General features: G+C 39.3%; 1 protein-coding gene across 2 annotated transcripts in view; it reads right to left on the bottom strand.

The window, feature by feature from the left end:
* Positions 1-313: 313 nt before the first annotated feature.
* Positions 314-26,443, bottom strand: part of CPS1 (carbamoyl-phosphate synthase 1) — a 361,797-nt gene continuing 335,667 nt past the window's right edge. For both annotated transcript variants that reach the window (XM_058532924.1, XM_058532923.1), the window contains 10 exons: positions 22,808-22,885; positions 20,331-20,438; positions 18,345-18,434; positions 16,845-17,015; positions 14,582-14,656; positions 11,804-11,902; positions 4,468-4,527; positions 3,640-3,752; positions 2,098-2,227; positions 314-1,372 (listed from right to left, as the gene is read on the bottom strand). In XM_058532924.1, the coding sequence (XP_058388907.1) occupies positions 1,274-1,372; positions 2,098-2,227; positions 3,640-3,752; positions 4,468-4,527; positions 11,804-11,902; positions 14,582-14,656; positions 16,845-17,015; positions 18,345-18,434; positions 20,331-20,438; positions 22,808-22,885 (1,023 nt within the window). In that variant the 3' untranslated portion in view covers positions 314-1,273. The remainder of the gene's footprint in view (positions 1,373-2,097; positions 2,228-3,639; positions 3,753-4,467; positions 4,528-11,803; positions 11,903-14,581; positions 14,657-16,844; positions 17,016-18,344; positions 18,435-20,330; positions 20,439-22,807; positions 22,886-26,443) is intronic.

Raw genomic sequence — 26,443 nt, 5'->3', positions numbered from 1 at the left:
ATCTTTAGTCAGTATGTGGTTGTAGCTATATATTTGAAAGGATCCAGATCAAAGGTGTTATATAACCACATAACCACGTGATAAATCTTTTAATGAGACTTATGAACAAGGGGGAACAAGAAAAAAGGAGAAAAATGTTAACAGCCTTGGCTTCAGTATTTTTAATATTAATTTGCTCATACCCTGTATGGATTTATATAGAAAAAGAAAAAGTGGTATAATCCTGGCCCAAAACTCTGTTTCATCAGAGAAGTGAACTGATTTTGTATATCAACGTAAAAATAAATAAATAAATGCAAGAATACAACTGTACTGCCTCTTCACGGTAGTTTATTTAAAAGTTCACAATTAGAGCACTTGTAATAACATAAAAAGTTTAAAAGCAACAAAGGCTGTCATGTAGGAAGGACTTTTCTTGTATGCAGAAGGAATGGGGACCTTGTGCTTAAAATACATGGAACTCATAGTGCAGTGTGGGACTCATAGATCAACAGAATCCATAATCCGAAGGGAATGAGCAGAACGTCCAAGTTATTCCAAAGCTGGGGGACAGGATGGCCAATAAATCTGAAGATTTCACTTGGCTCAGGTTAAAATCCAAAGAAAAACAAGAACAAAACCACCTCAGCAGTATCTACCATTTGCTGACATACTCCAAAACACAAAACTGCAAACCTGTGTCCTTTAAAGAAACCCATTCTTCAAGATCTCTGTCACACTTCTCAAATTCAGTACTGCGGGAAGGAATAATGATATTCCTGGATGAACCAGATAGAATGATTATTAAAAAGAAGCAATACACCAACATCACATGGAGGGGTTCATAAATTAAATCCATATTTCGTTTTAACAAATTTTTATAGTGTTCTGCCTTTGAAAGTGTCCTGAGTGTGGCAGATTCTACTTACAAACAATGGCAATAGTATCAGTAAAGTTGATATAGAAAGAGTTCAGAAGACGGTGCAACAACTTTGTCTACCTTGATCATTGTTAATCAGCACCACAAAATGTTAGCTGCAAATAAGCACGTAGGGAAGCTTAGCCCACCAAAAGTAAGGCGTTAGTAAATGGATGAATGCTCAGGAAGAACAAGTCACCTAGGTTTTAAAAAAAGTGACTGACAACAATTTAACTGTGAAAGGAAAGAATATTAAGGCATAACTAAGTAAACTGAAATAAAATTTGGTAGCAATATTCATCTCTCGGAAAGAAAGTTGGGAATTAGTTCCTTTATTCCAGTTGATTTAAGCATGGAGCTGGGGTGTCGACGTCCCTACGCGGCTTTGCCAACACCGTACTGCCTGTAGTGGAAAAGACTCTTGGAGTCCACATCGCGAGATTTCCGCACAGCTTCAGCAAAAAGTTTGGTCACCTGGAAATAGAAGGGCAGGAATATTAGCAACCCACATGACATGAAAGTGAATGTTTAATTAAGCAGGAGTGAACAGTCACAGCTTCTGCTCCCAATTTTCAAAAGGGCATGGGATAAAAGACACAAAAATTTTTATTTGATAGGGACTTTCTCGTATATCTCAGATGTCACTACGGGGTTTAATCCCCCAGAGGGATTAAAATTGACTAAGGGAAAAGAATATGATGGGCAGAAAGTCAATGAGTCTCAAAAAACTGTTCCTCTCCCTGTGATAAATCTGGTGGGTCACGTCCAAGCGGAACTGAACATCCCTCACCCATCATTTTCTGTGAATTGGACAAGTACTTGCGCTATATCTGGCTTGTCAATTATCATTAACCTGTTGCTTTTCTGTGGGGCTTTTCATTCAGAAACCATGGGATAAAAGTTTGTTTTTTTTATTCCACGCCACACCACACTTTTTATTTCAAGGAAAATTGTAGGGGTAATGAGAGAACCATGGCTATCCCTGGTTTTTGTTTATCTCAATTGCTTGATCACCAACTGTCCCAGGCCATGACCTACCATAATAGCATCATTACTTTAGATTCTATTTAGAAATTCTTCTCCATTCTGAATGTGACAAGAAGGGGAGAAGAGAGATGTGCACATATTGACGAACACTCTTAAGGGAGACACAGAAATAAAAACCCTCACGCAGGCTATATTTGAGGAAGAGAACGTACTTGGAAGTTAGTGAGGAGAGCAATTCCGCTGTCAACAGCTGTCCTACGAATCACATAATTATCGTGGACAAATTTAGTGTTGCTATTGGGGAGGTTAATCACCAGGTCAATACTGCCATCTCTAATCAATCTGGAAGAATAAACAAAATAAACGAAAGTTTGCAGGTGACAATGTATATTTTATAATTAGTTTTTAAAATACCAGCGTAAATTACTCTCAACCATTCAAGTCAATGCCATACTGAGCTGACTGCCGCCTGCCTCCTCTATTCCTAAGTGGATATTCAAATTACACTCATTTGGGGGTATCATTTTTTTATTGTGTTCTTGAAAGAATTCTGGTGAAAGTCTAACTAATTGAATGGAAAGTTTTGTTTTCTCTTTAAAATTCTATCTATCCATAATAAGAATTGATAATTTGATAGATATTCACTTATTTTACAAGGAGGGGATTCCTCCAGCATCAGCCATTCTATCTCCATACTCCCACTCCCAGATAAGCTTTACTTCACTGCCTGCTTTCCAGTGCCTTTCAGCGGGTATGAGAATGCAGGTCACTTGATTTTGAATTAAACTATTTCTCATTTTGTTGCTGCGCTGCCACACACTCCAGGAGACATTTAAATGTCAAAAGCATGAACTAGTGCTAATTATTGTTTTACAAAGCCCCAAGCAAGGGGCTTATAGCATCGTTGGAAGTCTACTAAGGTCTGAACAATTTGCCTTTCTTTTATTAATTTGATCGTGATTTATAGGTTACCTTCTGAAGAGCCCTAACAAATAGTATACTGCATAGAATTTGGTATGACTTCATATTTAATAGGCTGTAATATCCTGGAGTAACAGAGAATTATCTTCTATGTACCCATGCCACATAGTTCAGTAAGTGTTGATGTAAGCATGTTCCTGAAGGCTCACATAGTGTGCTGAAACAATATGTCTGACAAAATCTAATGAAGACTTAGTCTAAGGCGTAACAGCCAACCTGATCAAAGAATGGTAAATTAGGTAATTCAATGGATGACATTATCATAGCACCCACCATAGTCTCCTGCTTGTAGCAAGTGCTCAATAAATTGACTAATTCATTAATGCACAACCTCAGTGCATTAATGCGGGTGGTCAATCTTATACTTGATATACATGTTTAGTACATACAATGTTAGTTTAATGTGAACTATAGAGAGCTGCATTACATCCTTCATGCCCGTGATTCTCATCACTGAGATCTTGGTGTCCATCAGGAAAGCACTCTTACTAGGAAATATTTTGAAAGAGGCTACATATCACTATGTACATATATGGCATTGTCTGTTCTATAGTAATAGCAAAGTTCACGGGAATGAAACCTCACTATCATCCACAAATTTACTCACTTTAAATTGGTTCACTAAGAGGACTTTTAGAAGACTTGAGTAGGTTAAGGCGAGGTATTCATATCATCTTAGCTCCCAGGGTTAACCCTCTATCTATTTTGTTATCTCAGAAAAGTTAACCCTCTATCTATTTTGTTATCTCAGAAAAGAGTCCACCAGTTCTTACTTTCTGATGGGAGAGAGGCTGGGATTCTGTCCTTCTTGAGATGGCCATGCCACTGGGGTGGCAGGGACGTTGTTGGCGTTGAGCCAGTCTGACGTGGCTTCCGTGGCAAAGAGCTGCATTTAAAATGGATAAGTCGGTTACTGTATCATAGGGAAGGCTTTCATGGAGCAAAGAAGCCTACTGGGACACGCGTGTCATTTAAAACATAAAATAGAAGAAATAGATGAATATGAGATGCAATATGATGCCATGAACAGAGATTTGGATTCAGTATCCAGAGTCACGCATATTTTAAATATTTTTAACATATTTGCAGTAAGGAAAAATTTAATAACCTCAATTGTAAATGCTTTTGTAAAGGAGAAAAACTAAAGAATTATTCATGGCTCAGAATTCATCACTATCAGGTCAAGAAAGCCCATGACAATAATTTTGTTTTACTGAACCAGGCTTTGTGTGGAGGTATTCACCGCAAAGAAGTTTTGCCTCTAACTGTAATAGCTGGAAACCATGACTTCATATGGAAACAGGGAAAAAAAAGGGGAAAATATATAGAAATGCATTGTAACTTTGTCCAAATGCTGCATAAGCTAAACTTTCTAAGTGTTTAGCTGGCCACTTCCATGAGTTTGTGGAAATTTTATTAAAACTAGTCTTTCCCATTATTTTATTTATTGAAGTTTTGAAATTACCCAGTTAGTTATACCTTTCAGGTTGAAAGGATATATTTTGAACAATTTCATTCTCTAAGATTCTCCAATATTCTCCTTTGTCGATAGATTTCAATGCTGACAGAAAACAATTTGGAAAAAAATTAATATAACCCACCTTGAAACCTTCATTGTGTAATTGTTCAGCCACACCAAGGAATCTTGGACGGAATGAGTGCTGAAATTAAAGGAATTTTACAAAATTCACTTTCTAGATATACATGCTCTTTATTTAGTCTTATGCAATACGGTATTGTCCCATATCACCATAAAAGGCAATGCCATATGTTGCCAGGGGCTTTATATTCAAAGATGATAAGTTTTATCCTTTTATCTTCCTATAGTGAGTATGAGTTCTTAGTTATTTTCCAACATAGGTGAAATTCCATCCACATTATCTTGCTCTCTACTGTCTTACTTTTTCCCCTGTCCTCAAACGCCCTCACTCCCTATTTAATCCACTTAGTCTCTGTCTGTAAATTCATATGTACCCAGTTCTGCACTCCTCTCCTGGCCAAGGAGAATTTAAAGACACCCAGGTTAGGAGTCAACACCAAGTCAGCCTGGCTGGGTGTTTTGCCTGTTCAACCTCCTCTAATTGCTCAGTTCTAACTTTGCACTGCCCTTCAGTAACTAGGCCCTGTCCTCGTAGCTCACACACCACACCGCTCCCTGAAATAAGTCAATCATTTGGAACTCAGTTTCGCATTTACTCTAAGGCAATGGAAGGTCGTGGTTGAAAGAATGGGCTCTGGAGTCACCAAGTTGTATTTCAAATCCTTGCTTTACTATTCACCAGTAGTGTGCTCTTAGAAAAATGAGTGTCTTTGAGTCTCCATTTCTTCATTTTTAAAACAGCAATGAGGATAATAGTGTTTCTACTTCTTGAGGCTCCACAATAAAATGTGTGACCTTGAGTAACTTAACCTCTCTATGACACACTTTCCTCATCTATTAAATGGGAATAGTAACAGTATCCGCATCCTAGGGTCGTTGTGAGTATTCAAAGAGCTAGTTTATAAGTAAGCACTACTTAAGTGTTAGTACAGTAACTTAGCACAGTTACTGGTCCATTCTATAGTTCTCATTAAATGTTAATTGTTAATCTTTGGCCAAGGTTAATATTGGCCAAGGTTAATGCATCTTTACCTCAAATTACAAAATTCACTTTCTAGATACACATGCTCTGTATTTAGTCTTATGCAACACGAGATTCTCGCATATCATCATAGAAGGCAATGCCATACATTGCCAGAGACTAGATTCCTGCCTCTGCACCCTAGTTTCCAAGCCTGGGTTCCTCTACTGGCTGTCACTCTTACAATACAAACCAACTTCCTCCTCACATATATTTTATTTCCAGACAGGCTTTCCTAGTGTTCCATCTCACTGTTCAGATATTCTCTTAAGAGTCCATCGCTATGACCTTCCTAGAGCCCCAGCTGGATGCATCTAGCTTCCGAGTCCTGCCCTCCCTGGACTCCTGCACGTTACCATCAGGAGTCCCCAGTTCTGAACATACCTCCCTCCTGTGACCAAAAGCCAGTATTTGCAAGACAGTGGTCAAGGTGAAAGAAAACAAAGCTAAATGGCCTACCCTAAGATCAACCCTTGACCCTAACCTCATTAACATGAGCATCTGAGTACCTGAGCTAAACAGACTATGCAAAATCACACGAAGTTAAAAATGTACCCATTTTTCTTTAAATGAGGACATTTTGGCTGTTTTCTCTTGTAAAAAATTTGTAAACAGATAACATAACTTGGTAACTCTAGTAAATGTTTTGTAATCTATTTAGAAACTGTATTAGTAATGGTTGAAAAACAAATCATGGATACGATCTTATTGCAGAGTTTCAGAGAAAGCGAGAATTGTGATAACAAAACACATCAAGATCCTTGCACAATTTTGATAATGTTCAGCCCATAAAACATCCTAATATTTACTTGCAGAGGATTTCTGAGAACAGATTTAAATCCTAGGAAAAGACTCCAAAGACTGTGGTCAAATATAAAATTCTTTCAGATTCTGGCCCTCTCAATCCCAGAACTGCAGTTTTATAAGAGGAAACTATTGGCAAATAGAAAAGATAAATGCAGCTGGATGAATCCCAGCTAAGGCAGGCTCAGGGGTTATTCATGGCAGTCTTCTGGAACACAAATTGTAACCACGCCCAGGAGTAGCTTTCCATTCCCGCTTAGCACCCAACAGGAAGAAATGCACTTGGATGCAAGAAGCTCATGGCTAGACATAAACAATAAAATTTTTAAAGTAAGTATAAAAATAAGACAGTAACTCTTAGTGACATTAGTGCAATTTAATGAGGTCTTTGGCAGTCTCTTTAAGAATAAGTTACACAGAAGAATAGGACAATTGTTCAAGTTTGATTCTGCTTGGAAAGCAGGTGGCTGAATTAGATGCCATTTTAGGTTTTCTTCATGTTTTAAGGTTCCTTGACATTCAGCAAATATACATGAAATATTCTAAATGAACTTCTGAATTTTGTCAAACCCTCCTAATATCTAACTTTATATCGTGACCTTCTGCTAAACATAGAACAGACTTAAGTAAGCACCAAAGCATGTTTAGAAGGTCAACACAAAGGTGTCCAACAAACACTTATTGACTAGTTGATACATGAACCATGCACTGAATGAACTGTTCTCAATCTCTTAAATTTTCTCCCAGCAAAAAGTCACTGATACTACATGGCTATGTGATAACATAATGTTGAACCAGTTTTCTAAAATACCATTTCACAAATACAGTGGTTCGCAAAATGTGGTCCCCTGGGGAATCGGTATCACCTGGGAATTTGTTTAAAATGTAAAATTTGGGCCCCATGCCAGATCTTTGAAATCAGGAACTCTGGGAGTAGATTCCCATAATCTGCATTTTAACAAATGCTCCAGGTGATTCTGATGCACAATTAAGTTTAGAAATAGGAGGAACCTCCTTCCCTCACTTTGTAATTTGAGGTGAAGATGCATTAACCTTGGCCAAAGTCACAATGAAAAATGTGGAGGGAGGAGCACTAGAATGTAACTTTTTTCTTTGCCATTTTAAAGTAAAATAAGTCAGCAAGTCCTCTAAGACCTGAAGACACTAGTCAGAACCTCATTATGGAGCTGTTTCAGTGCTGTCCCCCAAGTGGAAAAGATAAATATCTGACATGACAGTATTGGCAGTTCCCAGCCAGGGAAACACTCTGCCTCTGGTCTGGGGTGTTGGCTTTCATAGCCACATTATAAACTTCTATCAAACATGTATTGAACACTTGTGACACATAAAACAGCCTCTCTACAAAAAGAAATTACAGCTGTCAGCTTGCGTCTGAGTAGCCCCAGACTTAATAGCTGATTGAAAATACCTGGGCAAGGAACCATTTGTTACTAAAGGTGAAAAGTACAAGCTGATTTATTTTCTGGAAAATGTTTATAAGGAAGAAAATCCTTTAAAAATGAAAAATATATATATTTCCTCCAATTATCATTTTCACATTAATCCAACTTCTGGCTGCAGAACAGAAAGCCAAGGTAACATTGTGTGATGCCTGCGGACTCCACGGGGATGTCTGGATTGGCAACTCTATGCTTGTTCCTAATGACTCCGCATTGAAGATAAAAGGTTACTCATGTCACTTGGAGTTGTCTTTTTCAAATAAAATGCTTGCTTTGTGTTTCTGAGCAACGCTGAGGCGCAGATGTCAGGATGGCGCTCGCCACTCCACAAGCACCACTGAATAGCCCAATCAGAGGGGAAAACAGTGAGCACTCTTGATCGACTCCAGAGTAAATCATTTACTGTTAAAAGGTGTTCCAGAAAACTTCACAACGAGCCAGATTGCCTACTCAGAGCAACTAAAAATAAATCCTGATGGGATGAAAGGAGACTGGAAACATTGCAGGAAAGTCAAAGATGACTTTGCTGCCATATAAACCTGCCTTATGCCTTTCTTTTATTAGGATATATGCCGAAGGGAAGTAGAGACACGGTGCATGTAATAGTTAAGTTGACAAGGATCCTTTGACAAAATCTAAATCTTTATTTTTTTCCCTAAGTCCTAGTTATACAAGGTTAATGTTATGAATATTTCAAACTTCCCAGGTACTTTGGCCCATAGGATTTAATTTGGGGAGGGCAGAAACAGAGGGTATGTGTATAAAGGAGTAGGATGGGAAAGAGAAGAGAAATAAAAAGTTAGGAAGACTACAATATAACCAATGAGCACACACGTGCACACACACATGTACACACACACACTGTTTACTAAATGTTGAGAAGTGGCTAATACTTGCTAGTAAAAAATTACTATTTAAAATATGTGTGAAACAACCAACAAAAGAAAACATGTTTCCTGGCTCAGAGTTCCTTTTACCTCTCCTCCATATTTCTTTTTTCTCTCAATTTTCTCTCACGACCTGTTGTGAAAAATTGAGCTAAGGTATCTTCATTAAATTCTTCTACTCATAGCAGGCAGCTGGATCAGGATGGGGAGACGAAGAGAAGACCTTTACCTCAAATCAATGGGGTAGATGTTGACCATTCTCCCCATTTATATACGTAGGAATAATAAGGCAAGTTAACTCAATAGTGCTGGCTGCCTCTGCTCTTCTGCGAGTGAATTCTACACAGCGTCACACTATATGAATGATGATCTTAAGAAATCAAAAAGCAATTGTGGACTTTCTTAGGACTTCATAACATCACTCAACTAAATGCCTTCCTTTCTATTTACTGGCACTAACTCCCATTTATATACAGTCATGAGCTGAACAACAATATTTTGGACAAGATGGACCACATATACAACGGTGGTCCTGTAGGACTAGGACCATATAGCCTAGGTATACAGCAGGCTGTGCCATCTAGGTTTGTGTAAGTGCACCCTATGATCACACAGCCACAAAATCACTTAAGGACATGTTTCTCAGAACGCGTCCCTGTCGTTAAGCGACACATGACTGTATTAGCAGTACTACTTGAGGTACTTTTCAGTTCTGACTTTCTATGTTCGAAAGAGTCTATATAAATTTTTCTGATCAAGTGGAATCATGTTAAATAAAATGATAAAAAATACAATGTATCCTGAAATATAGAACGCTAATTACTTTATCCACAGTTGCTATGAATGTTGGGTAAAAGGTTGAGATTAGATTTGGTCCCATTCTACCTAAGAAGATGCCAAGTGAGTTTTATAGCTTTTACCTCACCAGTTAGTATATTCTGTTATATTGTTCAGTTACACTTATGACTACACATTTTTAAAAATCACTACAAATGAAAATCCTCCATATAGTAATGGTGAGACTATACATTAACTGTTGTTGATGGAAGCTTTTCCTTTCTTCCCACATAAAGTAGGTCAGAAAATGATTCTTGTCAATTGCGGAGGCTTAGAGACCTGCTGATCAATTTTACCACATCTGTAAATATTTTATTAAATATGTCTTTAAGTATACTTTTTTTTAACTTTGTAATTAAAATACATATATATTTAAATCCCTAACACTATGTACTGATACACCAAAAAAGTTCTTTGCAATAACTCGCGTAATTGCTGGAAGATTGATTTCTTTAAAAAAAATACATTTAAAGGTAGAACTTCAATGGATAGAACCTCACTGTTTTAAGAAAGCTCTTTTTTCCCTATAAAACTCTTTTTTTCCTAAAAGCAAAAATTCTCTTCACCAATGCCAATATCACACAAATACTTCATAGGGATCAAATTAATTTTTGCTTCACATTTCCCTGCAGCACTAGAACCAAACAAAGCACAATTTTATACATCACTGCCTCCTTAAACTGATATTTTGAAATGTTAGCACTATTATGATTAGTTGTGAAGATGTGGACTAAGAGCATGGTCTCCTCTGAATGTCCCCAGGTCTCACATTAAACTTTAAGCTATAACTGGAAGTTGGGCAAATACTCTCATACTTGTGACTTAATAATACTTAATACCCGCTTATAACATGATGAGTGTCTCATACGGTGTGATCTGTCTCTAAACTGCCATTAAACTTCGCAATTGCAAGTCATCTTGTTAGCCTCTGCTCTGACTGCTCACCATCGCCCTTCTGGCACCTTTATGAAGTAAAATCCCAAGTTCCTCTTTGCAGAAACTTCTCCAAAGCCACTACCCATCCAGTCTCCAGAGCCTAATTTGTTGATATTAAGACACCCTAATGAGATAGTATCTGTAATAATCACCCACTGGCTTGAGAATACCTGGTACTGTTCTAATTATATTTTTATTGATTTTTATGTAAAGATGCAGAGTTTGAGTTTATTAATAAAGTACAGCAGGGGTCATATATAAGACCATCTATTGTTTTTATAGGATCTAAGAATTTCTATTCTCAAATGAACATGAATGACCAGTTGGGAAGCATGTAGTATTTTTTTCAGAAAATTTATAAACAGAGCAGTTTGTACATTCTTGCAATAATTATTCCAAGGAGTAATAGAAGTTTCCTAGCTACCATTTTGCCCTAAGATTTACATTTGACTTGCAATATTAAACCAATAGTGCCCTTTTCGTTGTACAAAAATATTCACTTTTAATTATTTCACCCTGTTTTGACCTAGAACCTTTAATTATTTCACCCTGTTTTGGACCTTACTGAATAATAATACTTGAAGAACATCCACATTACACTGTGGGATATACTGACTTTCTTAAGCCCATTAAGTCACTGCCCTTCAAGAACTTTCAATTAGTTGCAGAGTGTCAGGCTAAGAAAATTTCTCAAATAATGCCCCGTCTTCAACTTTGAATCTTTGACATATTGTAGAAATTGAAATGTGAATGAATGAATGAATGAATGAATATGAGGAAGAAAGTAACAGAGGTCAGGAGGGGATAATATGACTTCAGGTTGGGACATGCTGGGTTTGAGAGATCCAGAGGGAGGTATCCAGCAGATTGTTGGAAATATGAGATGGCTGAGGATGAAGATTTAAAGGTGATCATTACAGGTAGGACAGTGGATACTGTAGACGTGGATGAGCTGGCAAAGGGGAAAGTCAAGAGAAAGAGACAGACAGAGACAGAGACAGAAAGAGAGAGAGACTCAACCTTATGGAAAGCCCATGTTCAGGGGCTAAGGAGGAAAATCTAAGAGCTAAACATATAGAAAAAACATAAACAAGGAAGAGAAGACATTCTTTTTTAAGGTTCCCTAAATCCCTTTCAGAAAAATTACTCCTTCACTAGAGACTGTCTCTTTCTGTTTTTTTATTTATTCACTTATTTGTATCGGCTGCTGCAATGGAAAAGGCAAAAATCAGAGTATATACAGAGAACAAATGTCCATTCTTTCTATAAACTGCTGTTTTCTTTGGTGGAACTTAAGACAAATCTCCCGACTTCTCTAACACAATTAAGGTCCCTCTCCCAGCCTCTCCCAGCATGTGCCTGCAGGCATACACACTACCACACACCACTTACCTGGATTCCAATCAGGATGCCTTTCTGGGGCATCTTAAATCCTGTGGAAAGCATTGCTTTTAGGAAAGCTGTATGAATATCTTCACCAAAGCAAGCCACCTGTTTAGAACAAATGAAAAAAATAAAATAAAAGGAAGCAAATAACAGTCAACCGCTCTTACCAAAAAACATACAAATGGACAGCACTTTACTCATAGACTCCTTTGCTGGATTTTATTGAGTTGCCCAAAGACCATGCAATTTGAATCCAGGGATTAAAAGGCTGGCCAGGGCAGATGAATCTTATGTTTTTAATTAAGCATAATGAATGCAAAAGCAATTCTTTCTCTATCCAACAACACTCCATGGAGCCACATAACTGGATTCTATTGTGAGTTATTTGGATACAAATCACAGCTTCTGGTCCATAATGTGGTGAGTTACCAAATGTTAATATGACTTAACGTTTAAATAACAGTACAAGTCCCAAATGCTATGCAGCAGTGCATAAATTCTCGGGTCAGCAGCACAAACGCGTAACTGCTGACAACCGGTTAGGAGTAATTTCATACAGCTTATGAGAAAGCCTTCTGAGAAATTCATGGATTTCTAATTCCTCCATATTTTCATATTTCGACAACACCAATCCACGAAAATCTCAAAGGAGCTTGTTTTTGTTTATCGTTTTCACAAAATGAACCAAATGAACCAAAATACCCTGTTACTAATCCTGAACACCATAGCCATATGCAAAAAACAATTTCAAACTAACATATAATGTTAGGATATGCAGAAGCTTTACCTATTGTAATTGTGCTACAATATATATGCAAGTCAAATGGCCACCATAACTATAGGACAAGTGGTATATCTGAGCACACTGGGAGTAGATTCTGCCATGCACATCATCATCTGGCACAGGTACAGAACCACCATTATAGTAAGAAATGCTGAAGGCTAAATTCATTCTTTAAGCAAATGACTCCCTTACTGTGAAAGGAAAGTTCTCACGACTATGACCTTCAGTCGATCACCAGCACATGCTGCTTTTCATTCCATAGCGAACATTTTCTTTGGTCAAGTACTGGCCAACTAACTTACATAATGTCAACCTAAGTTAAGGGGACCCAAATTCTACTGAAAGAACCTGGGCAATCTCATCACATGTGCAGATACAACACATATAAGAGGCTTCAGTAGTTTTCTACAAAACATAGGAAGTAGGTAGATATTCCAGGACAGATTAGGACTAACATCCCCACCCCACCAGTAGGAAAATAAAACGCTACTTCCTAGATCATAAGCTAAAGGTTTATTCAATCCCACAAGAAGGCATTTGACAACTGAAAATGTCTCTTTGAAGCACAACTGAGATTTCACTAAGTTAGAATTATTATCCTGATTTCAGTTATAAAATAGACACTGCAACACCACACTTGGTGACACTTGGAAATATTACTCTAACAATGGAGGAAGAATTCTCTCTCTTTATACTTCGGAAACAGATACAACCAGGCGGAGCTGAATTTCTAATTCCTCCATATTTTCATATCTCGACAACACCAATAATGTATGTCTGGAGAAAGAATGGACATTGGCACTAAAAATAAATTTTCCACACTAAAGAAAACAGCAGGAAGGAAAACAGATCTCTCCCTGATCTGAATCCTTGACTAACTGAAAATAGCCCTGTTGCCGAGTGACCATGGGATCAAGAAGAAGCTACAGAGCATCTCCCTAAACAGCCAAGAAATGTAACATAGGTCCCTCGTTTTAAACTTAGGTTTTCTCACCTATTAAACTAAAAGAAGCAGCAAAGAGGCTCAAAGGAAGCAAGCATCAGTCCAAATACAAACACGATAGTCATTTATTCTTCAACGCCTGCCTGTCTGTCTCGCTTGGCTTCTCATCACAGATCTTTCTTGTAACCAGGCAACCATATACAGCATCACATATCTGCTGCAATTAAATATTTTCCCCTTTCAGGTTTCCCTTAATACCAAGAGGAAACAGTGATGCCTCCCAGTCTGATGTTGCCATTTCCGTGTGCACTGACGAGAATCTGAAGGTTGTATCTGGTAAGTCTGTCAAGGGCCAGGTGATTCATAAAATGTCCTGACACTGACATGTAGGGAACTTTCTAGAATCTGACAGCTCTCTACAGAAATACATTTCACATTCTTGAAGAAACCTTCAGCTGACAGAGTCCCAACACAAGTGAAGAGGGACATCCAGTGGCCAGCTCCATTATAGTTTTTAGATGATCCCCAGGAGGTTAAAAGTTGCTTTGAAAGTGGTTCTAGGATTCTGCATATATCTGCAGATTCTACAATATTTAGGTCCATGATTTCTCTAACACTGTGCATTCATTCTACATATTGCTAATAAAAATCCAAGGATCTAATTTCATATTAGCAAGTGGGGCAGGTGGGGGCAGGGGAGGAAGCGCCGTGACAGAGAGACCTGAGAACCTTAAAATAAAAAGAAATACCCAGAAAGTATTTACTTAGATGTCTAGAGAAATATTTGAAACATGTTCCAAATGTAGTGTGGAAATGAATTAGGAACACATGTATTATATTCACGTTGAAATATAAGTGGGAATGTAGACTCTGGTCCACAAAAGTAAAAGATTTTTCTTCAGTTCAAAATTCTTAAGCCCTTTCAGACTTGCTCCAAGAGCAGAAGAAGTTTGTGTCCCCCTTACTACTTATTAACTTACTTATATTACTATAGCCAGGTCTTAAAACCATAGATTTCAAACTAAATGAAAATGTTCATGGATCATTAACTAGTTACCTCTCCAGTGGAAGCCATTTCACATCGCAGAATGGGGTCAGCATCCCTCAACCGGGGCCAGGAAAACATTGGAGCCTGTCAGAAATAACAGGGAGAAAAAATGTGAGAGAAAGATATGAAAGGAATAAGAGAGGATAAATATATTTAGTGAATCATCTCTCATAGGATTCATTTAGCCTTGGTGGACACGTAAAAATAATCTCTTCGGTTCAAACATCTGACTTGAAAAATATCTTTAAAACACTGTTCCAAGAATTTCTTGAGCTGTTGGCCAAAAACTTGGGTTAAATAATCACAAATTATTTCTGTAAATAGGGCCCCTGTGACCAGTCTAGGCTAGTGTTTCTAATCTGGCCTACACATATTCTTATTGGAGGGATTTCAAATGAAGTCTACTGGGCATTGGTCTCCCCAAACACAGTGTTCAAACACATTTTTTTCTTGGTAGGCTTTTGAAACATTCCTCTCCTTGTTCTGATTATTTGAACTTCCAACAAGCCATCTTGCCAAAAATGTCTGTCTGGAAGCTGACTTCTGAGACATTAAATTGTTGTTGACACCTCTTAAAAGCTTTGATAAAGATTTTGCTTGGAAACATTTTTGCCCAGAACTTTCGTATGAACTAGAACATAGATAGGAGTGCTTCTTTTTCATTTATTTTATCAGTACAACTCACTAAGAACAAAATTCTTGTTTCTTGCATAGATCCATTTATCTAGTCTAGACGATTCCTCCTTGATTCCAAGTTATCATGGGAATTCTGGCTGGGGTCATTTCACTGGGGCATCTTAGTCGAATTATTATATATACCTGCAATCCAATTTCTCTATACTCTCATCTGTTGATATCCACCCACCTCACTAGGGCTATATTAACATTGACTATGAATAAGTAATTTGAAGAAAAAGTCAAGACTTATATGCAATGATAACTAGGAACGAAGTAAACTAGAAGACACAGTGCATTTTGAAAAATGCATATCTATCCATCAATATTGTTTTTAGTTGGAAATTGCTTCATACACGTATGTGTGTGTATATTCCTGTGTCTATGAACAAAAAAACATGAGTTTGAAATTCATATATAGAATCTCCAGCATAAAAATATTTTTCAGGGATTTCTATTTGTTGGTCCCAAACAAAAAAGTCCTACGGATATATATTCCCACTGAAATCTTTAACACTTTATGTTGTGTCATAGTCTCCAGGAACAAAATGCCACCCTCCCCCAACATAAAAAGTGACATTCCATCTCAGGGCACTACAAAATCCAAGGCATCCTAAATTATTAACTTAAGTAAGATTAATAAATATATTTTGATTTATAGCTTCAACTGAAAGCTTCCACTGTAAAAGTCAGAAGTCAGAGTCTCAGCTGTAACACGATCATGGTTGAAGTCACTAGTACCCATAGGAAGGGAAATTTTTTGAAGGCATTCACAACATGTAAATGTCACATAAATATATCACACAGTATAAATTAACTTCATTGTGTGATTCATCTAAAAAATTCAAATATATTTATATAATATCTTACTAATCCTCATGCCTGTCCAGTGACGTAGTGGGAGGTCATAATTATAAATACTCTGTTAGTGGGCATAGTGAGGCAGCTAGAAGAGCAAAATCACTTTATTATTAAGGTATTATTAGAAATATACATAGATATTGGAAATTAGTGAACAAACCTTACGTTTTCCTGGTCATTCTTCATAAAGCTGCCATCAGTTTTACCACCCTCACAGCACCATTGTAAACAGCAACTGCTATCTCAACTTTTCAAGTGGAAAAGTTATGCCACTGAAGAAAATAGAAACTAAGCAAAGACGGCCTAGGTGATAAGAATTTAACCAACACCACAGAGTAAACTTTTACAAGATTCATGCATCCTGAAGTCTTGGTACAATTCAAAAGGGGCATAATTCAAGCCTTATCCTAACAAAATATTTCCAGAATTTCTGTTTACCAACTAAACTAGCACCATCACGCATCAGCTGCCTACACGTAGTTTATAACTCACTCAGCTAGTTGGTTTTGAAGTTAAGTAATTCTAAATTATTTTTTTTAATTTTTGAAATGCACAATAGTCTACATAAAGTCACCTGTAGTGCAACTGCATTGCAGAATTCAAAGGAAACATGAATCTCTAGTCCAGCACCTTAGTTAGAAGGTTCATAAAGTAGCAAGATTATTTTTGATGAAAAATTATTCCTTTAATTTACTTGGAATTTACAAAATGGCTAACAGATTTCTGAACACGTTACCTTAATTGCAACATAGTCAGCAGGGATTATGGGATGCTCCAATGTTGGAAGAGGTTTCTCATCAACGTTCTCTCCAATCATCACCTTGGTGGCCACATCAATGAAGTCGACCCCCAGTGTTTTGGAAACAAATGGGAAGGATCGAGAAGCTCTCAGGTTACATTCAATCACCTGGAGAGAGCGCAAAATTCAAAAGGAGAGAAAAGATGGTAAGAGCCAAGGACAATAATGTTAATCTTCTCCCTGCCACTTGGTGTCCAGCTGTGATTGACTGGGGACTAGCTCTTGTTTGGCCAGGCTCTCCCTTCTCTCCCCACTGCTTGCACCTTCGCTAACTGGTTTCCTTTCAGTCAGTATCTTTAAACTCTGACTTTCTTCCATCCCCTTGCCACAATTCCATCCCCACGAACTGCTGACAGATTTATTCTAATGCAGAGCTCAGATAATGCCTGCATTGCATGTCCATTGGCCATCAGATTGAAGGTTAGCCCTTGAGGGCCTTCCACCCTCTGCCTCAATACACCTTCTCTTGTATCATTTCCTGGCCCCAATCTTACTTTCCAATTTACCTTCCACTATTTCCATGGAAAAAATGATCTTGCTAAACTGAACTCGTCACAATCTCCCAAAATGTGCTGAATTTTCTCGTAGATGTTCTATCTATGTGCAGCGTCCTTCCCAACTTCCTTTACTTGTCAAAATCCCAGCCATTCTTTAAGATCCAGCTCAAAATGCAAAATCTACCTTGAAGTCTTTCGTGATCCACCCCAAACCAGGCAGAGGACACTCAAATACATGCTCATGCACACATGTACACACACACACACACACATACACACACTGGCAAACATGCTCTGTTCTATGACTCCAATACCATTTTATTTGCACATCCCTTCTATTATAATCTACCATATGTTATACTTATCTACAAATTCATCTTCTTCCCAGTCCTCACTAAATTAAAGATCTTTGCACGCAGACACGGCGCATGCATCTTTGTAGTCACCACATGACTTTGCATAGTAGGTGTTGAATCAATATTGGTTACTCATTAGTTACATTAAATAGACTAAATTAAGACTAATCTAGTTGATTTAACTTTTTTTTTTTCGGTATATGGTATCCAAAAAGCTTTCTTCTCTGGGTCAAGAGTAAAGCAGAACTTCAGGGCACGTAATTTATGACTATTCTACACATTCAGATTACTTTTTGACAGTCACTGTATCCATCTACACTATACTGGAGAAGGCAGACAGTGATCTTTCCAGGGGTCAGAGTGCTTTACAAAGCTGTGCCTGACACACCAGTGCCCCCAGGACCCTGTGCCTTCAGACACAACAGGCATTATATGCTGTGTAACACACCACCCTCACACATGACCAGCTGCCAGTGCCTCAGTGGTTCTATGGTTATGTTCACAGAGAAGATGACCAGAGGGATGCAAACCAACACAACCTAACACAGTAGTGGTGTCCCCTCCATCACCTTGGCATTTCTTACCAAGACATCGTTTCCTCTGACAAGAAACTGGACATTGAATGGGCCAGAGATGGCAAAAGCCTTTGCAATCTTTCGTGTAGCATCCTTCACCTAGGTCAAAAGGACAATGACATAATGCTAAGCAGTACACCTTAGGTACAGCACCCTAAATTTAGATTTCTCTTTACAGAGAGCTACATCTCCATTAATAATAATAACAGAGCCACTATTAGGCTTCTATTAACAAAATAATATATATTAAATATTCACAAGATAGTAGGGAAAAGAACAAATAATGTTATAGGATTATCTCTCTGCCGCATGCCCCTATCTACCTACAATTATATACTCTGGTTTTACTTTGAGGGCTAAATGGAATTCTCTTGATCCAGTTGCTTCAGCATCAGAAACTGTAGTCTAAACTCTACGTCAATCTGATGACCTACCTGCTGAGGTGCAGGCCCTGAGATTATAAGGTATTGCAAAGAGACCAGAGAGATTTCTTTTATGTTGCTTTTCTGTTGCCCTGGCCTCTACAAGGGTAGATATTATGGTCAGAAGGAAATTGTGTTTCCTTGCTGGGAGGCTCTGCTTGTCACACATAGGAATTCTCGTACCCTATAACCAGAGTCAGAAGTACCCACGCCAAGAGAGGGCACTGACTGCAAGAAGCAAGAGCTCCTCATTCACTACCCTTACCAGAGTGGTTCAGCAACTTAATTGGTTATAAAAGGAAGTAGCGTCCACGACACTTTGAGTTCTGAGAGATTTGGAAAAATCTGGGTTCTTCAGTTCATTTATCCTGACATAAGAAACTGAAGTGCACTTGAAACCCAAGGATATTGTTCTTTTATGTTGCTGGTATTACAGAGCATCCTGCTACCATCACACTCTAGAACAAAGTAAGACTTTCAGAATCCAGCCCAATGTACAGCCAGACAGGCAGGCCTGCCTAGATGCTGGTGGCAGGATTATTGGAAAGTCTCACTAAAAAAGCCAAGCCAGACCTAATATACCTGAAGACTAAAGGAACATCCAAAACAATTTAAGATGAGAGTTTCTAAGAATACACCTAGCAGTGCATACTGAGTGTGGAGGCAGAGTCATCGTTCTTGGGAGAGTCGTTAAAGCAGTGGTTCTAAAAGAGGGGTCAGGGGGCCGGGCCAGTGGCACAAGCGGTTAAGTGTGCATGTTCCACTGCGGCAGCCCAGGGTTCGCTGGTTCGGATCCCAGGCGCACACCAATGCATCGATTGGCAAGCCATGCTGTGGCGGTGTCCCATATAAAGTGGAGGAAGATAGGCACGGATGTTCGCCCAGGGCCAGTCTTCCTCAGCAAAAAGAGGAGGATTGGCAGATGTTAGCTCAGGGCTGATCTTCCTCAAATAAATAAACAAAGAAAGAAAGAAACAAAAAAGGAAGAAAGAAAGAAAGAGTGGTCAAAAGAGACATATCAGAAAGCGATGGTGTGAGGTGAGGTTAGGGGTGGACAGTGAAAGCATCGGTTCCAGAAGGTTCCTGCATGACTGCTGTACACCTGTTTCTAACTGAGAGATATGGCGTTACATCCTGCTCACTTGTAAGCGGCTCTCAAACATTAGAATCCTCAGCAGCCATAGTTCTCCAAATGTGGTCCCGAGACCAGCAGCAACAGCATCACCTGGGGACTTGCTAAAAATGCAAATTCTGGGGCCTCAGTCAGAAGTACAGAATCAGAAACTGGGGCGGAGTCCAGCCATCTGTGTTTTAATCAGTCGTCTAGGTGGTTATGATGCACACTGATGCTGGAGAACCAAAGCACTAGTATCCAACCTCATGAGGGTTGGTGAGGAACTGCCCTCATGAGGGCAGTGAAGGAAATTATCTTTAAAATACCCAGCCTAATCAGAGCAAGGAAGTGTCCCTCATAACCAAATCGACCTGGGGCATGTCCTACACTGCTATCTAGTTAAAACAAATGTTTTAATCTTTGCTTTTTCCCCTTCCACTTTTATTTATAAATGATGACCTTTTCAATGGCTCCTTGGCTGATGGTTTGCGTGGGCAGCATCAAAGTAGCATCTCCCGAATGCACGCCTGCGTCTTCCACGTGTTCAGAGATGGCATGGGAGATAACCTGGCCAAAAGAAGATTTTAGAAAGATTGTCAGGGGAAAGATTCAATGACAATTCAATTCTAACATGTGCCTCGAGCACTGAGAGGTTCCTTTGCTAAGTCCCTGTTGAGAGTCCTTTGCAGTTCCTTACTGCACACATGGACTTAGTAAGCTTCCCTGCGCAGGGACAGGCTGCCTATAGAGGCAGTTAGAGTGGCTGAGAGCTTACTTCCCTCTTCCATTGATGAAAATGGGTAGAAATAATAGGAAAAGAGGACAAGTAAACCAACTCATATCGACTTTTAAGAACAGATAGGAAACTATAGCGTTTGGGAGGCACTGGGAGTCTCTTTATCGTTTCCTTCAGGGTTAAGTTTTAGACACTGGAAAAGAAATGAACGTGTGAGAGGTGAATATCGAGCTAGAAAAATGTCATAACTTAGTGGACCAGAAAGAAGACTTGAGATCTAAAGATCAAGAGATCTTTAAACCGAAATTTGAGAGAAGAGGGAAGCAAGAGGAAAATATTCTTGTCTTCTTTTAGAGGTAAGAAAACTAGGGTAAGAAAAATATAAGAATAAATAACCCATGTACTTGTGATTACTATGTGGCCAAGCTAGGATTCTGAACCTTATTGTCGGATTCCAAAGTTTATGGTCTCAAACACTATAACCTGAATGTTAATAACATGTGTGTCTTTGGGAAATGATAAAGTTGAGAGTGGGGAAGAATAATTGGGTGAGTGTAAAAGACTTAAATAAATTCCAGAGGAGATTTCCTTATCAGATTTGTAGAGGACTTAAAGCAGAGTGACATCTGAGTCTCAGTCCCCCTGCTGTCACTTACGAGCTCTGTGACCTGGGCAGGGTACTTTATCTGCTTAGCCTTGGTTTCTGATAAGATGGGAATAACAAAGCCATCTGTCTCGTAGAATGTTTTGAAAGATAAAGGAGAAGACACATATAGTGTCTGGCATGATATTTAGCACACAGAAAGCACTCAAGTTTTTTTATAGTGTCTAGAAATGAGGAGGCAATGGTCCCACTGACCTCTGAAAAAATCATAATATATCTGAAGTGCTATGTCCATTTCTGAGGGTGACTATTTAAAAATTATGTGAATAATCTGGAACATTTCCAAAAGGTGATGGTCGATGTCTGAGAGAAGCTTAGGCAAGAGCATGTCCTAGCAACCCGGGGCTAGCTCAGGCCGGCAGACCAGCACAACTCTCCCAGGACACAGTGGGAAAACACGGGGGCATCTCTGGGCCTGTCTTACATGCTCCGCTGACACGTTGGTCTGGTCACATTCTTCTTATCTTATACCTCAGTCTCAAATACTTAACATATTGAAAAGGGGAAGGGAAGCCAACTTTCATTCCAGAGAAGAAATATATGACATATCCAAAAAAAAAAACCTCCAAAAAACAAAATATAAATATATATACCTATAATATTACAACAGAAAACAGATGACCACGTTCCAGGGATGCTGTGAAAAAAACTCTCATCCTTGGGGGTGAGGGGTTGAAATAAATTATTTCTAAGGGTGTTTCGATTCAAGGTTATATGATTCTGTGGTAAGAAGTCATCATTACTATATATTAATATATTTTGTAAACAATCCTACTTTAAACTGTTTATCTGGAAGACAAAAAAAGAAAGAAAAAAGATTTAACATCTTCAGTAGTGTTTTGAAGTAACTGCAAAGTAGAAGATGAAGGACAACTTTTTACTTTTCCTTAAAGCAAATAAAATGACATAGACTCACTAAAACATAACTTCCTATATTTCAAGATAAACACAAATGCCTTATTAGCACAGCTAGCAAACTAAAGGAAAGCGTTCTTCACATTTTCATTTCTCCCTGGAGTTGGAGGCAATCATTGTATTCGTAATATAAGATGTGATATGGTAAGCCAATTTTATCTTATTATCCTTATCCACCCTACTCTGTTTAGTTTTGCCTTTATTAACCTGACAAAAAAGGGGAGGGTGGAAAATGAAGAGAGAAGAAAAACTAGGGATTCAATTAGGAACTTCAGAAAGAAAAGTATTGGATGTTTTTATAATATCCATTGAAACATAAAAGGAAGCTCACAGACAAGAGAAAATCTATTCAAAAAGAACAATGAGTACAGGATGATAATTAATTGTGAATATCATCAAAGAGAAATTCTAACAGTACGAAACACAGGAAATATGACACCCATGACACATCAACCGAATTGTCCGTGAATTTGAAAATTTCTTTGAACAGCTTGTCCACTATTATTAGAAACCTGTTTTGTAGAAATCATGAACTTTAATCTGCGTTATGTTTCAAAATTGCCAAGAAAGAATTTTTTTTCGGGGAAGGCAAAGATGGGGGGACGGGGATAAAACACTTACTCTTCCGTCTTTGCCGACGGCATCCATTTCTACTTCCCGGGCCCCCTCGATAAATTTCGTCAGCACCACTGGGTGTTCCTGCCACCAAGGAACACAGAAGGACAGAAACCTTAGCTGAAATTGCATGTACAGTATCAAGGAAATCATGTGCCTATTAAATACCAGGGCAATACTTGCAAAAAACTTAATGCTAAACGTACTACACAAACTTATTAGCCAATTTGTTTTGTAAGAACAAGGTCCTTCTCTGCTTACGGTGAGGCAGAAGGTCTTACTCCAATTTCTAGTCCTCAGTGAACACGAGTTTAGAAATTTCAATTATAGACTTCTAGGTGAGTTGGAGTAAAGAGGGGTCTCAGGAGGGGGTGGAATGTGGGTTCCTTCTCTGTTTCCAAAATCATGAATCCTTTCTATCTAGAAATATATATTATTATTGGCTTCGGTTCTTTCTTTCTTCTTACACATATCTTTTCCAACCACTGCAGTTTCCTAAATCAGTTCTCCACAGGAGAATGGGGAAAAAACGTACAAGGAGAGTAGCACTCTGTTTCAGTCTTATTAGGCCAAAGACAGAATCCTTTCCCTGGAATTGACATGCCTTAAACCACATGGAGGACGACATTTGCAACTGCAAAATCAAACATTTTTCTTTATGAATCTTAAAACGCCCTCAGCTGTTTCAGACCGCTTGTCATTCTTGAGGTGTTTCCCATACTCAGTTCCTCCAAGACAGTGTCGTGATGCCCCCCACAACTGAGCACTACTTGTGTTTTCCAGACGAAACGAAGAGCTTGAGTGAGGAGCTCCGGGGTGTAGGTATCTCCTCTCCTCCATGTCCTGGGCACCAGCAAGCTGCACCACGTGCTGTTGTCTTACAGACCCTGCCTTCACCTGTCCGCATGCCTCTCCTGACCCTGCCTTCACCTGTCCGCGTGCCTCTCCTGACCCTGCCTTCCCCTGTCCGCGTGCCTCTCCTGACCCTGCCTTCACCTGTCCGCGTGCCTCTCCTGACCCTGCCTTCCCCTGTCCGCGTGCCTCTCCTGACCCTGCCTTCACCTGTCCGCGTGCCTCTCCTGACCCTGCCTTCCCCTGTCTGCATGCCTCTCCTCCTGGTAAGCACTCCACCTCGCCTTCTCAGCTTCATCTTTCCAGTCTCAACTCATCCTTCAAGGCCTAGCTCCAACCCACCCCCTCCCTGAAGACTTCTCTGAACATCCTTGTCCTCTGAACACAAACCCCTTCTGGCCACTGTCATGGATTCATCATCTTCTGTGTATGTGTCAAGCTTAATATATCTTATCTCCTTTAACAGAACACTTTAAATAGAATGGAATTTTGCAGAAAATTCAAAATAACCAATGTTTTATCCTATAAGTAAGCTTCTCTCTTCTTAATATTTATTATTAAATAAGGCAAATTTCCACCCTTCCTTTTCATCAAAAGCCTATTGGGCAAACAACTGTGTATTAGTCAGAAAAAGAGTTCTTTCCATCTCTGCTCCCTCTTTTTAATATATTGGCTGTTCACTGTGGCAGGCTTGGTAGAGCTGTGTTGAGACCTGCCAACACAGCGCTGGGGTTTTTTTCAATATACTGTATTAAAATGATAATGGTATAACCTCAAAAAAGACCAAGCTTCTCAGCTGTCTTGGTCAGCTTCTCCAGCCCCACCTGAGTGATTTACTGAGGGAGCTGGAACAGCAGGAGGAGGCAGCAGGAAAGAGCTATGCAGTTTGTGGTCTCAGTGGAGACTGGATTCAGCCTTACCCCACCAGGAGCTCTGGAGCGTGAACTGCAGCACAGGGTAAGTCCCATCTTGAGGAAAGGTTTGTCCAGGGTTTTGAGGGTGGTGTGAGTCGAAGGCCCTTGCCTCCTGTTTGACGAGTCTCCCTTTTGAGGTTCCACTACATTTTCCCGCTTCTTTCTCAGGTTCCTTCACAGTTCTTTCTTCTCTGTTTAGCCCTTAAATGCCAATATTCCTCTAATTTCTGTCTTAACTGTTCCTTTTCCTCTGCGCTCTCTCCTCAGTGACTGCTTCCATTCTCAAAGCTTCAGTTAAAATGATATGCTCTGTACTTCCAAATCTACACTTACATCTTGATCTCTAGCTGCGATCCTGACACTCAATTCCGAATCTATATCACCCTCTGCTTTCAAAGCATTCCCGCTTAGACTCGTCACAGGTACCTCATATGGAAAAGGTCAAACATTAAATATATTATTTCACCCTCTGAAATTTCTCCTTCTCCAGTGTTTTCTATTTCAATAAATGGCACCACCATCTATCCAGTCGTCCAAGGCAGATACTCAGGAGTCACATCTTATCCTCTTTCACCCTCTACCTCCATCCATTCACTATTCCCTTCAGTGCATATCCTCAATATTTCTAGAATGCATGCACTTCTCTCCATCTTTACTATCATTTCTCTGACCCAGGGCATTGTCATCTCTACCCTGAGCTACAGCAACAGCTCCCTACCCTCTTTCCATGAATTTAGTCTTGCCGCAGAATTCATTCTCTTTACTACAGCAGAGTGATCTTTTTAAAATAGAAAATATGACTAAAATCCAAACTCATTATAACGATGGACAAGGTCCTCTCTATCTGCTCCCTGTCTACCCTGTCTACTTCTCCATCGTCATTATAATCAGCACTCCCCGCCATGTTTGGTATCCTAGCATATGCCGGATGCTTTATCAGTTTCTAGAAACTCTAGAGCACTTTCTAGTGCTCTCTCTCATGTGGAGGCCTTTACACATGCTGGTCTTTCTTTCTACTCACACACACGATGTGAACTTTTCATCCAATTAACTCTGAATCAACCATTTTAAATCAATTTAAGAGGCCCTTCTTAAGAGACTGGACCTTGGACCCCAACACATTTTGTGTGTGTGTGTGTGTGTGTGTGAAGAAGATTGGTCCTGAGCTAACATCTGTGCCAATCTCCCTCTATTTGGTATGTGGGTCACCACCACAGCATGGCTTGATGAGTGGTGTAGATTCGTGCCTGGGATTCAAACCCACAAATCCTATGCTGCTGAAGCAGAGTGTACCAAACTTAACCATTATGCCACCTGGCCAGCCCTGAACCCCAATACTTTTATACTCTCCCTCAGCATCCTGTATTTTCTCTATTGCAATGCTCATCATACATATTTAATTGTAATTATTTGATGTCTGACGTCCCTGGCAGAGAGTCCTCTGTGAGAGCAGAGACTACATCTATCTCTTCAAGAGTGTAACCCTGACACTGAGAACAATGCCATTGTACAGCAGGTGCTAAATATGAATAAATATATAAATGGATGAATGATTTATGGGGCTGGTGTCATTCAAGATTCATGGAATTGAGTATCCCAGATTCTCCTATAATTTGATGAGGAGACGTGAACCAGAAAATAATCAATCAGAACATCTCTACTATAAAACTTTGGGTCTGTATGGGTTCTATCCATACGCCAGCAGACAAAAATATCTTCAAAGATATTCTACCAAGGGGGCTGGCCCAGTGGCGTAGTGGTTAATTTCACGCGCTCTGCTTTGGTGGCCCGGGGTTCAGATCCCAGGCGCGTACCGACGCACCGCTCGTCAAGCCATGCTGTGGCAGGTGTTCCAGATATAAGGAAGGTGGGCACG

Source organism: Diceros bicornis, chromosome 37 (genome assembly GCF_020826845.1).
Source record: "Diceros bicornis minor isolate mBicDic1 chromosome 37, mDicBic1.mat.cur, whole genome shotgun sequence".
NCBI lineage: Eukaryota > Metazoa > Chordata > Mammalia > Perissodactyla > Rhinocerotidae > Diceros > Diceros bicornis.
This window is presented reverse-complemented; position numbering and strand designations above follow the sequence as displayed.